Source organism: Melopsittacus undulatus, chromosome 3 (genome assembly GCF_012275295.1).
Source record: "Melopsittacus undulatus isolate bMelUnd1 chromosome 3, bMelUnd1.mat.Z, whole genome shotgun sequence".
NCBI classification, from domain to species: domain Eukaryota; kingdom Metazoa; phylum Chordata; class Aves; order Psittaciformes; family Psittaculidae; genus Melopsittacus; species Melopsittacus undulatus.
In genome coordinates, this window is record NC_047529.1 from 69,492,088 (window position 1) to 69,506,263 (window position 14,176).

General features: G+C 36.6%; 1 protein-coding gene across 1 annotated transcript in view; it reads left to right on the forward strand.

The window, feature by feature from the left end:
* The window catches only part of LAMA2 (laminin subunit alpha 2), a 361,887-nt gene that overhangs the window by 296,306 nt on the left and 51,405 nt on the right, over nt 1-14,176 (forward strand). The window contains exons 41-42 of the mRNA XM_031054109.2: nt 2,323-2,425; nt 12,064-12,180. Of these exons, the coding sequence (XP_030909969.2) occupies nt 2,323-2,425; nt 12,064-12,180 (220 nt within the window). The remainder of the gene's footprint in view (nt 1-2,322; nt 2,426-12,063; nt 12,181-14,176) is intronic.

Sequence of the window (14,176 nt, forward strand, 5' to 3'; positions counted from 1 at the left end):
GAAAAGGAAGATAGAGAGGATATTCTTCCTAAATTCTTTCCTTACCTGAAGTTGTCTGTTAATTATCACATCATAGACTTTTTCTGCAATTTGTTAGATGTTTTTCTTTTGCTGTTATACTTTGCTAAAATTTTTACAAACCCATTCCATGGATAGGAAAACTCAGACCATTAAGGATGATGTATAGTTTCAGTGACAGCATTTTGCATTTTAATATTATTGTAGCACTTATGCCTCTAAACCACAATTGAGAGGATTACATTGTTTGGTGTCCCAGTTTAGAAAATAATTTCAGAGACCCTTGGCTGGCAGCCTTATTAAATCATAAAGGGGCTCATCATGATCTGGGCTTGCCACAAGCACAAAAGCTCACCTCACACAAAGCCAGAATATGTTTGGGTTTTTTATTATTGCCTTCATCATAGCATATTTTCTCATGAGCTACAAGAAAAGCTAGCAAAAAAAGTATGTCTTACATCAGATGTCTTAATTAATCCTCCCCTTCAAAATTATTTTAAAATAAATATAAAATATAGGTTTTAATCCATACAAGTGTATTTGTCTCTGAAGGGGCTCTTCTAGTATTAACTTTATGTTGAAATCTGTTTCTGACTAATTGTCAGTACGTGCTTTATTATTGTCTCTGATTTGATTAACTTCTTGGTTTGGTATTGTAAACTTGGTTTTCCATATAAATTTATTGCATATAAACTGCCAGTCAATCATTCCTAGTTATTTAATAATAATAGTCTTTATTTCTGAAGTCCATGGTCACAGAATACCTAGTTCTGTTGCTAATGGGAAAACAATTATGAAAGGGTTATCTGATTTGACAGGTGCATCTGCCACAAAATCTGGCCAAACATTCTTCTGCTCAATTGGATGGCCTGTTTTACTTTTTTTTTTCTTTTTCCCCTGCATTTGTATGTATTTTTCTGTTACCAATGCTACTTGTGTTACGGGATAATCTACAAAAAACTGATTTTGTTCATCTTTCAAATGTATAGTTTTTGTTGATGCTGAAAGGATTTTGTGTACACATATTTCAGGTGAGCTTGGAAATACGGCAGTCTTACTGCCATTACTTCTTAAAATCACTTACCTGTGATGAAAGCTAAACATACATCCTGTATGAATACAAGGAATCTTTAATAACTGTATCCCTGTGACACAGCAACATATGCCATAAGATATCCTGTAACAAAAATTTGGTTCTGAATTTCAAAAGTATCCAAAACATTCCCTCAAACAAAAAGTAATGAGCACATCCAATATATGTACTTCACAGTATAGCTGAAAACCAACAGAGATTCAGTGGTATGCAAAATATCACCTCTGGGCTTGCTCATTATATAAATAATGAATAGCAATAATAACTGTGTCATTTAATTGACACACAGTTAATTTTTTAGTATATGAATCTGCCCTGGAAAATGAAAGGTAGCTGCTGCTTAATTACATACCAGCTACAAGGCTATGACCCATGACTAATATAGAATGTTATCTGGCTGTCTGGCGTATTCTCAAAGAAATGTACTCAGTATGATGTGTGACCTGAGTTCAGTCTTATAAACTGAACAGTAAGAGGTTCAAAACCTAGAGCATTTCCTACCAACTGATATACTAATCTAATTTAGAAAAAATCATTCTGTCTATAAATCCCTGCACTGAAGAGGAGGATGGATGATTTTCAAAAGAAAGACATTTAGGTAGCATGATATAATGAGGGATAGTTATTTAGTCCTAACACTTTTTCAGATTAACGGCAGTTTGCCCTTCTTCTTAAACTCTTTCATTTCTTTTATATAATATTTTCTTTACTAACCTAACGTTACAGTTCTTGAATTTAACCACAAATGAATCTCTGTTGTCGGTGTTAGAATCTGGGTCATCAAATCCAGTCTGGCTTCTAAAGGTACTGTAGTTGCTGTTAGGAAGGAATACTGTATTGCATAATGTTGTGTCAACAGCTGAAGGGGAAAATCCATGTTTAAGTTGAAATACTTTTCTTTTTTTTGGACCTAGAGTCAAAGTTTTGCTCCTAGAGTCAAACCTGTTTCTTTAGTTCTGTGAACATTTTGTCTTTTTATTAAAGTCATCACTGGTATTACAAAGGAGATCTGTCTTCCCATAAAAATAAAAGGAAATTAAGTGAGATTTTTTTGTGTGTGTCTTGTAGACCAGTATAATGACAATGGGATATAATTCAAAGAACACTGACATTCACTTAAAATTTTGATGACTGTTCAATTAGATCATCTTCATATCTCTTTTATAACTTCAGACTTTCCTGTATGTATGACACTGCTTGTTTGTCTACAGACGTCTGATCCTCAAGGATCACTGAAGGATGGCGCCAAGAGCTCTCTTCAGAAAAGCTTCAGGGTCCTTAATGAAGCCAAGATGTTAGAAAATGATGTTAAAGGTATGTTCAGTAAATGACATTCAGGCCCATTAAAATAGCAGAAAACCATTGTGAGACTGCTGTGCTTCCAGTGTGAAAATGCTGTATCAGTAGGAAAAAACTATAGTTCATCATCTGATATGAAATTGAACAATGTATCAGTGAAAAAGATTCTCCTGGTTTGGGTGCAGGCATTATGCAGGGATGCTGTTCACCCCTGTTTCTTGGACAGGAAGGCTGAGGATGGTGGCGTCTTGGTCTTCTCTTGCTAAGTACCATAAGGGCAAGAGTAAGTGGGAAGGAGAGGGGGAGGGAAATACTGGTTCTGATTTGCTGAATACTGTAGCAGAAAATTAGTACAAAACCCAGCATAGCATTAAATTGTTATCCTTGTCAGTACCGAAGCAGGGTTTGCAATTCCAGTCAGAGATACCACATCTCTTCAGAATGCCTAGGGCATTGTGCCAGAAAAGGGAAGCAGGGGGAGATAGAATTAAGATGTTTGCCAAACAGGAGGGAATTGCTAAGAGTTTTCTTTAAATATAATAATTAAAAAAAAAATAAAACATGTTTCTGGAGAAAAAAATATTATTTTCACACACACACAAAATATTTCTTTTTCCTAAAATATAAATAAATGTCTAAACGCAGCTCAAATAATGAAGTTTGTAAATTCCAAAACAAATACTTCGGTTTTCTGGTGAAAATTAAGTATCTGATTTCTATTCAGTATTTTCCACTGAGGGAAAAAAAGGCCCTATGTGTTTGATGAGATGTAGAAATGTAGAAGCTGATAATTCAAGTCAGATTGTGCTTATAATGTCTTTAATGTTTTCTCATCAACAAATGACAGTACTATTGGTGAATGCCATAGTGTGAGAAGGTAGGACAGTAATCAGTATAGACATATATGAAGTGTTTCACGCACACGAGTAATCAGCTGCAGAAATGCAGGTTGAGGTGTGATCTTCTCTAGAAAGAGACTAAAGAGAATCATGGCTCATGTGCTGGGTCAAGGTGGAAAAAGGATATATCACAGGAATGCAGGAATAGGAGCATTGTTTTCCAAAACACATGAAACAATCCTACTCTGTTCAGGGTTTTTAGTGCTTTAGCTAAGTTGCCAGCTACAGTCCTGGGCACTGAACATGAGGGCTCAGGTGATTTGCAGAGAGTCACAAAGACATAGTGAAGACTGATTGGAGATTTAGAGATGAAGAGATAAGGAGGAAGATTGAAATAATTTAAATTTGTAAATTGAAAAAGAGACAACTTAATATTCTTCAGTTATGTCAAGGTTTTTCCAAAGAAGATGTGACTAAAATATCTAAAGTGCACAGATACAGATTATATATTAGGAAAAATTTTCTTTATAATTAAAATACAGAAGTACTGGAATTTATTCCTGAGGAGATTAGGTAGATTCGACTTTTGAAAATCTTTGAAAACAGCTTAGACAAACATCAGTGAGGAATGACTGTTGGTCAGGAGAAAAATTATCTTTGGACGACATCTGTTCTATGATTCAATGATCTGATCATTGCAACCAAAAGCAGTTTATTTCTTGCATCTTTATCCAGACAGATTGTTTTATAGATCCTCTAAGAAAACACTTATTGCAGCACTAATGAAGCATCTGTTTAACAGTACTCAACACTTCTTTCTCCACAGCACTCAGGAAAGAATGGAAAAAAATTATTCATTTCAATGAAACCTGAGGGGAAATAAGCATGATACAATTATCTTTTTTCAAGTAGACCAACACTGAGTTTCACACATCTGCCTTTGTGAAAAATGTTAAACATTACTGCCTTAATTGCTTTGTTTTTACATATAACGAAGAAAGCAAGTTAGGAGCTTTCATTATTTGTGTCACTGGTAGAGTCTGGGAGAAGGATCAACTAAGTACTCTGTACAGCTATTTTGAAAGTGTATTCATCCAAATACTAAGTAATACTTTGATTAGCCTAGTCAGAATAAGCTCAAGTTGAAAACTTTGTAGTTTGTTTCAAATGAGTGCACTGTAATCCACTTCCTTTCATAGTTTGCAGTTGTGTTGTGTATATTTTTAGAAGCTTGTGTCCAGTCACTGTAGCTTTGGGGGGAAAAAAAAAAAAAAGAAAAAAGAAAAAAAGAAAAATTTCATGCATCAGAATTGGAAGAACCACACATGGTAAATATTCAAGCTTGAGATTTAAACTGCCTGTCACAGAGATGGTCCCTGAAGCTTCCCTGTCATGTTAGAGTAGTTAAAATACTTTTTGTTAGAAAGCAGACAGATTTTTATAACAGAAACCAGTCTTTCAGGTTTTAACATACAGAATTTTCATGGCCTCCTGGGAGATGCATTACAAAAAATATACTGCATGAAGGATGAGATCCATACAGCATAGAATCATCTTTTGGCTATGAGTACACTTTCATTTAGTTTTGGCAGCTGTAGGATTTCCAATTGCAAAACTAGTTAATAAGTAAACGTAATGTTTAATAACGTCATAAAGCATAATGTTTCATAAGGTCATTAATTACTTTTCATTGTCATACACTGTTTGACAGTTAAAAACATCATTATTTTCTTGTAGCAACTCTCAGAAAAAAAAAGTGCCTGCAGTTACTAGTAAATCTTGGATATATTTTTTAGGGTGTTCTTTATAGCGACTCTTTACTGCCAGTTTCAGTACAGACTCAGGGCTGGAGCAGAATGTTTCAGTATATATGTTACATAAAATCAGAAAGCTATGAGGGGAAGCCAGTGTGCAATTTAAGTAGCATAGCTGAAGTAGAATGAATAAGGATGCCATTAGTGCCCCTTTCTGGAGTGCAGACTGCTGTGGTGAGCCGTCACTAGTGTATAGAAAACACTATAATGGCCGTACTGCTTCTTCCCTGCCACAGTGTTCCTCTGAGCAGACTGGAAACCACAGAGTGGAGTCCATAGTTTTATGTGCTCCCCAGGCAGTTATAAAGGAGTAAACATGTGTTCCACATAATACAATGCCTATTTTCAAGGACAAAATAAAATAGTAGCTTTACTTGTATATATGTGAATTCCATGTGCCTACAAGACTGTCCAATTTAGAGAGGAAAAACTCTGAGTTAAGATGTATTACAGCCTCAATAAGACATTACTTCAGTGATTTTTTAAAAAAGTATGTTATCCCCTGATTTTATGCTATTTAAGTTCATACCAGTTTCATATTTCATAAGTGAAGGTCTAAACAATCTAAAGATTCATAAAGCAATCCTAATGCAAGCAGGGAGCAGTGCTTAAAATGACATATTAGATCTTTGTCTATGCTCTTGCACCACACTGAAAGGTAATGAGATGGAGCTTTCTTAATGCTCTCTGATATCTCTTAGATTTAGAGTGCTTCATACAGACTTTCTGAACTTTTCACAGTACACCTTTTTGCATATAATAAAACATGGCCGTGCTCCACAGCTTGACCCACAGAGATCAGTTAACATTGTGCCCAGAATGCAGATGCAGAAGAATAAAAACCAAAGAGATTTCTTAGGGTTGTTGTTTTTTTTTTTTTCCCATCCTGCTTTCGCTCAAAGTAGTGACATCATTGGTATTATGAACATAATCCCTTCTGGATGTCTTGATGTTTTGACAATAGAAAGTGGGAGCTGAGTGTCTAATAGAAAGGTATTTTCTTGTGATTCTTATTAAGCCACCCTCCTCAGTCTGAACTAGAAGTGCAGGAAGGATGGTGGGTCCTCTATAAAGATGTGGTAGACAGAAGTAATCATTAGGTTAAAATTTCTCTGTCGGCATTACAGGTAGTAAATTAAAGTAATGAAGACCCATAAGCCACACAACTAATATACCACTCCAAAAATCCAGGTTGGTCTGTGATGGAGGTGAGACACTTTTGTTGTCACATTATGACATTTCCCTGATTTGTGGCCAATTACCCGAGTTATAAAAGGGTTATTAATCACAGCATTGGTTTATATTACCACCAAAAACTGCTGAAACAGTCCTTACAAAGCAAAGCTTTTGACAGAAGCTATTAAAATGGAGATTTAGTCATTTCTCTCTCTGTGGGGCTAGGAGTTAACCCTGGTGGGAGAAGGAAAATCTGTGTGTAGTGCTCTGGCTAAGAAAGAATTTAGAAATTTTGGCTACAAATGAGTGAATGCCGCTGCCTGCCAGCTTAATTCTCTCTGTGCCTTGAGGGAGTTTCAACTTGCCAGGAGCAATTTTTCTTCCTTACAATTTTGAATTTACTGTTTTAAAAATATTCTTGCCCAATGCAGGTTTGAGACTATATACAGACTTTGTCAAAACTGATCAATGAAAAGTGAAAATAAGATGTATAAACTCATCTTCAGCTGGAGACTGCTGTCAGGTGGCTAGTGAAATTCAGCTCATGTCATTTCTTTTGCTTAAGATTTGACAATTTGAGGGGGACTTGTCTTGACTGAAAACACATGAATATTTTTATCTAAAACATTTTACAGCTGATAGGCACAGCTAAATCACCTGTTTGAGTATTCTCTTCTGCTTTGTATTTTTGTTGACCTGGCATATTGCATTCACCAAATTATTGCAGTCAGTGCAGTAGGTAGTCCTGTTAAAAAAGTAACCATCATTAGCTACATTACCTACATCTTTTCCTCCTTGTCATGGTTTAAAACCAAGCCACACAGAGCTCATTCACTTCACCCCCTTACTCCCCCAACTCCCAGAGAGTTAGGAAGGAGAATCCAAAGAATGTAGCTCCCATGGGTTGAGATAAGAACAGTTTAATAACTAAGGTATAACATAAATCACTACTGCTACTACCAATAATAATAATAATAAGGAAATAACAAGTGAAGAGAATACAACATCTCACCAGCCGCCGACCCATAACTCACACCACCCTGCCCAACTGAGCACTGATTGATACCTCCTCCAACCCCCAGAGCACTAGCCCTTCCAGGTAACTCTTGGTTACATCCTGGGCATGACGTGCTGTGGTATGCAATACCTCTTTGGCTAGCCTGGGTCAGGTGTCCTGTCTCTCCTTCCTCCCGGCCTCCCCTCCTTCCCTGGCAGAGCATGAGGCTCAGAAAGTCCTTGGACAAACCAAACATTTGAGCAGTAACTAAAAACATCGCTGCTATCAGCACTGTTCCCAGCCTGAAAGTCAAAACACAGCACTGCACCAGCTACCAAGAAGGAGAAAAAAATGACTGCTACTGATGAACCCAGTACACTCCTGTTTGTTCCTAATTCCAGTTTCTAAGCCTTGCTTAGTTTAGGGGAAAAAATTAGCTTGTGACCCATCTTCCTCTTCATAGGATATGAGGAGCAAGAGTAAGACTGTGGGGAGCAAGAATGATACATGGAAGAAGAATAACAATGACAACAGAAAGGGATGTGTGTAACAGCAAGTTCATTCATGCAGTATTCGGTCAGTAAAAACAGCTGCATATATTGCTCCTTGATAGATTTCCACCTTTATTCTGATTTTGCAGTACATGCATTGGGTAGCATAGTCTCGTGATAACTTCTTGGACAGTTTCACATGGAAAATTATATTTGATCATGCTATCGGAAAACACTGGTTTCCACTAGTATTGCAGCAGTGGCATATCATCAGTAATTAACCAGTGCCGCCTATGTATGTGATCTGTAAAGACTTGTACAAACTTGTCTCTTGTAAAACAGATCACTACGTACATATGGTAGGTATATTAAATGGTAATTAAGTTCTCAAAGATGAAATATATGAGTGTAAGGATTTTTTTTAATAATTTCTTTTTACGTTTGACTCAGTTTATTCACTGAGAGGAAAAAGGGAAGATGTTTTATTCTCTAATGCTGTGTTGAATTATGGAAATATAAACAGAAATTTAAAATCTTTGTGTTAACCAAGCCAGAAGACCTGAAGTCCCATACCTACAAAGTCTTTCATGATACTGCTTACTCTTTAGGGTTTAGTTTCAGTGATGCATGAATAGTTTTGCTGATTTGAACAGTAAAGACTGCACTGATTGGCATCCTGTGTCATCTCTGTGAGAACTAATCAAGTCAAAACAGGATTGAGAAAAATTTCTCAGGATGCTCCTCAACCCACACTACAAAGTGAATTGGCACTGCCTGGCATCTTTCAGTGCAGGTCCACTAACCTCTTCCAAGTCAGAAAAGTATGTAGTTTAGAACTGTAGCTGCCTGCATTTTATCTAGCTTCTGTGATTAACTAGAGGATGTCAAGCCTTCAAATCATAGCTCCAGTACTTTTCATAAATGCTAATAACTAAAGGATGGGGAAAAGCTGACAGGAAGTCAGTTCAGTTTGTCATTCATACACGGAATTAGCTCCGTGATCAGTGAAAAGGCCATCTGGATTACAGTATGGGAAATTACTTCAAAATACAACTTCAGTTTAATATCACTGTGCAAAATGAACAATTTCCTTTAAATGTTGACGTGGGCCTTAGTATCTTTTAACATATCTATGTGTGTTTCCCTTGGAGCATTTATTTATGGCCTTTTTTTTTTAAGTTAAAATATACTTAAGGAGTTAAAAGAAAAAAGCACTAAAGAGGTGGAGTCTCAGTATTTAATTTCAAGAGTTCTAGGGAAACTTCCCTTGTTAAAATCCATAAAAATCCTTTTCTGCTATGGCTACAAGCTTGAAAACAGAAGTCTGGAAACATGATTCTTTGGAAATATAACCAGGGGATAATTAGCATAATGTTGGATCTGGCAGATTAAAGAGGAGAAAAAGAGATAATTGAAGAATATGCAACAAAGTTAGCACAGCACCAGTGGAAATGAATCAAATATCTCAGAAATATTAACACACTTTATAAACGCTAACATCCCAAAAGGCAGCAGAGACACCAAGGAAATATCAAGCAGACCATAATTTCAGAATTAAAGGAAGAAATTGAAACAGGTTTGTTGGTATTATTACTTAACAGTAAGTGAACAGTAAATTAACTCAGATAGTCTCAGGGCATTTAAAACCAGAATCTTGTGAGTTCATCCTGGGTTAACATTGCCTATCAGCAGCATATTCCTCAATAGAGATAAAACCTGTTATTTAAAAATCAAGATGGTTTTGAGGAGAAGAGTGATCTTATAATTTATATGATTCTTCCCAATGTTACTCTAGTGTCAGCTGTGCCTCTTGAAGTTCACACAAACATCTTGTTCTTCTGCTGGACATTTTGCAGAATCAAGGCTTTCTTCCAGGCGCTCCTGAAGTCCGGTGTGTCACTCTGTTTTAAAAGCAGAGACTATTTCCTGAATGACACTTCAGAGGGTCTAACAGCAAAAGTATGGTTCTGATAGAGGGACCTTGACATGCTTGAAGTTTAACCATGCCAAGTGCAAGGTCCTACAGCTGGGTAAGAGCAATCCCAGGCACAGCTACAGGTTGGGCAAAAAGGAAATTCAGAGCAGCCCTGCGGAGAAGGACTTGGGGGTGTTGGTCAATGAGAAAATGAACATGAGCCAGCTTCAGTGTGCGCTTACAGCCCAGAAAGCCAACCGTATCCTGGGCTGCATCAAAAGGAGCGTGACCACCAGGTCGAAGTAGGTGATCCTGCCCCTCTACTCTGCTCTCATGAGACCTCACTCAGAGTATTGTGTACAGTTCTGGTGTCCTCAACATAAAAAGGACATGGAACTGTTGGAACAAGTCCAGAGGAGGGACACGAGGATGATCAGGAGACTGGAGCACCTCCCGTATGAAGACAAGCTGAGAAAGTTGGGACTGTTCAGCCTGGAGAAGGCTGCATGGAGACCTCATACCAGCCTTCTAGTATTTGAAGGGGGCCTACAGGGATGCTGGTGAGGGACTATTCATTAGGGACTGTAGTGATAGGGCAAAAGGTAATGGGTTGAAACTTAAACAGCAGAGGTTTAGACTGGATGTAAGGAAGAAATTCTTTACTGTTAGGGTGGTGAGGTACTGGAATGGGTTGCCCAGGGAGGTTGTGAATGCTCCATCTGTTCAAGGCCCGGTTGGATGAATCCTTGGGTGGTATGGTTTAGTGTGAGTTGTCCCTGCCCATGGCAGGGGGGTTGGAACTAGAAGATATTAAGGTCCTTTCCAACCCTAACTATTCTATGATTCTATGATTTAAATTCCATCCACTATTTCAGCCTTGCTGCAGTCTTGGAAAAATTAGTCAATGATTTCTTATAAGCAATGTACATTTTGTTTGATTCTTCTCTTAAAAATTGCTTCTTGCACATCTAGTTTTACGAAATTTTACTTTTAGAATTTGTGGAACTTGAACCACAATCCCTGATTTTAATCTATTATTCTGGTTATTCTCTTACAAAAGGGTTACAGCCCTGATACTGTGGGAGATGCTGGAGTACCAATGATACATGTAATTATTGTACCTTATAAAAACAGATGCTTTTGGATTTTGATAAGTATGTGACTATAATTTCACCAAGAAACTTCATCTCCATTTGTTTGCCTATCCCAGTATCTACTTGGATAAGTATACAGAAACTAGGTGTTTATTTTCAGTAACTTGTCACCTATCTGAAGGTTACAGCCATACTTTGTACCCTGGAATCTTTTTCTACAAATTATTCTCATCTTCCTGCTATCAAACACAGTGATGTTGAATTAGTTTCCCAGTAGGGCATGCCTTTAAGGTAAGAAATTACCAGCTGGCTGTTCGAAGAGTTCCATGTTGATATGAAGAAATGATGAAAAATGCCCCTAAGATAGTAGTTTAAGCGTTAATTACCATTTTCTGTGCCAAACTTTTCTTCTAAATTTTGGAATAATGTTTGTTTAAGTAGCCATAAAGCTGAAATCTCACTTTTGAAAGTTTGATAAATTATTGCTATACTGGATACTCTTAAAAAAAAATAAAATAACCATGATAATTTTTATTCTAGAGCAACAGCTTAAGGATAGAAACTTGCCTTTAAGGGGTAACACCAATTTCATCTATAATGCACTGAATATGACACACCTGTGCCTTTGATTTGTACTAGTTCTTCAATTTGAAGAAATTCTTTGCTTTGAGTTTTATTTACTAGACAGGCTTTGAAAAGAAAAATTATGAAACTATGCTTATTTCATATTAATTTGTTGTTAGGGCATTCTCCTTATATTGATGATCAGTACTAGAGTGATCTTATGTGTTTTCTTCAGATGTTATATCAACATGGGTATCTTTAAGAAAATCCAAGACAATTGGGTCTGGCCAATTTAATTGCAACAGTTAGCTGACTTAATGGATCTTGCCTTTTTCATGCTACATTAAACTCATTCAACCCAGGCAACCGTCTTAAGAAGGAAATTTTAGTAGTACTTACTGTAGGAATCAAAGCTATGACTAAACATCAGACTTGTTGAATCCTTCAGAGGGTCATTGTGTGAATTTGCATAAATCATATGTGATTGTCATTTTTTTATTTCTTCTGCAGGCCTTAGGAAAAACCTTGGTAAGTGTACCACAGTACAAGGAACTCAAGCATTTAGATACCGCAGAAGTAGGGAATTTAAAGAAACAAAATTGCCAGTGAATGCTAGAACCAGTTTTATTGTATTTCCTTATTTACACTATCTGATACCTTAATGATTAATGGCTTACTCATTACTATGCATTTTAAATTATGTGCAAACAAGGGATGGTGAAAATAAGAGTTAAAGATTCTGTACTATTGCACTTTTTTATAGAAAAGGGAAATAATCTGGACAGCATGCAGAACAAGCTGAAGGATGCTGATGACAACAATTCCATTCTCCTGAGAACTTTGAATGAAACCTTAGGAAAGCTGTCATCCATTCCTAACGGTAAGCTGAAAAAGTGCTGCAACACTTGACTCATCCCTGCTCTTTTGTTTCATTTTCCATTACCTAAAATCTGTCTGATAAATCTCTGCCTTTGTCCACGCTGTGTTCACCTTGACCATTGACTGCTGTATTAAGATAAAGATGAGCAATGTGAGAAAGAGAAGTGAACTGGAAGTAGTTACATGGTATCAGTTTGTATTCTGGTATGGTAAAAGGTACCATGCTTTTGCAGTTTGCAGAAGGCTTCAGAAAGAAAAGAATTATGATATCAGGAATTATGATACAATCTGAGACAGACAGTCTTTTCTGTAAAAGTAGAAAGTCTTTTTATGAAGCTACTTTTTAATGAACCATTATAGTTTAGCCAGTATAATTTAACCCAAGGAGAATAAAGACTTACTGGTTCACAGAAAAAGCAGAGTGAGATTTTCTGTGTTTTGTCTTACCTGTCTGCTACATTCTCATTAATTTATGCTGCAGTATAGTTTCCAGTCACTGTTTGGTGTGGTATATCTTTTTTAGATATACTATAGATTGCTTAGAACTGGAACAAGCTTTCCTTAATGAATTCTGAAATGCTGTGCACATAAAGAACTCTATATAGCTCAAAAAAAAAAATTAAAAAAATTATAATAGTCACTAAAATCACAAAGTCGTGGGATGATAGCTGCTTTATGTTGTGATAGCAAGAGGCAGGGAACTACAGCGTAGTTTCATTGTAATGGACAGTAATAAACTGAATGTTTCTGTCAGAAAATAAGATGTTTTTTATCAGTGTAATCTGGTAGAACTTTTCTCTCCAAGGCGCACTTTATAAACTGAAGATACACTTTAAGAAAAGTCTCTAAAGAAAATCTATATTCTGCCTGATTTGTGATGGTCTGGAAGGCTCGGACTGTAAAAACTTGGCATGAGAAACACTTTACTATTTGTGTTGCACATTTTTGTGGCCTTCAGATTCTAGATAACTGAGAAGTTTCGTGTTAGATCTAGTGATTCTTTAAATTGGGCATTCAAAAAAATTGTTTTAATACAATATGGCATTTTATGCCACTTCCTGGCATTTGGCCACAGGTACTGACAGGACCATTTCTCTTCTTGTGCAAATATAGATGTCTCAGTCAAACAAAATGGACCTTTAAGGCCTGTTGACCTTTAGGACACAGAATACTAACTATGAAACAAGTAAAAGAAATAAGAAATATGAAATATGCAACCATATTAATGATATTACCATTAGCAATGTAATTAACTGTTGTCAGCTTAGAATTACAGGATGCTAGCTCTTGGGACAAGGACGCTCATAAAAACAAGCATGTGTGTATTAGAATTAAATTTGGAGCAAATAAATGGAATAGATAAGAAAATATAATAAATTAGTTGTCCAAAAGGGAAATAACCAATGAGAATGGGGGACAGAATAACTCTAGCATGTGTCGTACTCTTCAAGGATTATAGAGAGCAGAGAACAGCTTAAACTAATAATTCTTGTGTCCATTATTCACTAATAGACAAATAAGAATATAGGGATTCAAAATGGGATAGATAGGTAAATCACGTTAGGAGAAGGACCCATATGTTCAGGGAAGGCATAAACTGTGGCTGAAAATAAATGCAGTTTGTGTGACCAAAAAGAAATAACACAGTAACTCCAACTTTCAGTCTTCCAGAAAGATGCATGATCTCCAATAATGGCCTCAGACATACTTAGGTATGATGAAAAAGGGAAGTGAAAAAAGGCAATCAGAGCTCTTTGTTCTTCCACATGGCAGTAATGATGATATCAATGGTTTTTTAAACATTCACTTGTATTTTTGAGGTGCTGTTGTATTTGGGGGGCTTCTCAGAGCCAAAATTTCAGAAATGTTTGGAGCATAGGTATAATGTATCTTTACTCAAGGAAGTAAAATGGGTCCTAGAACTCTTCGATGTGCAGGACAAGCCCACCAATTCTCTATGGCCTTTGGAAGCATCACATGCTCACAAGGCCAAAGGC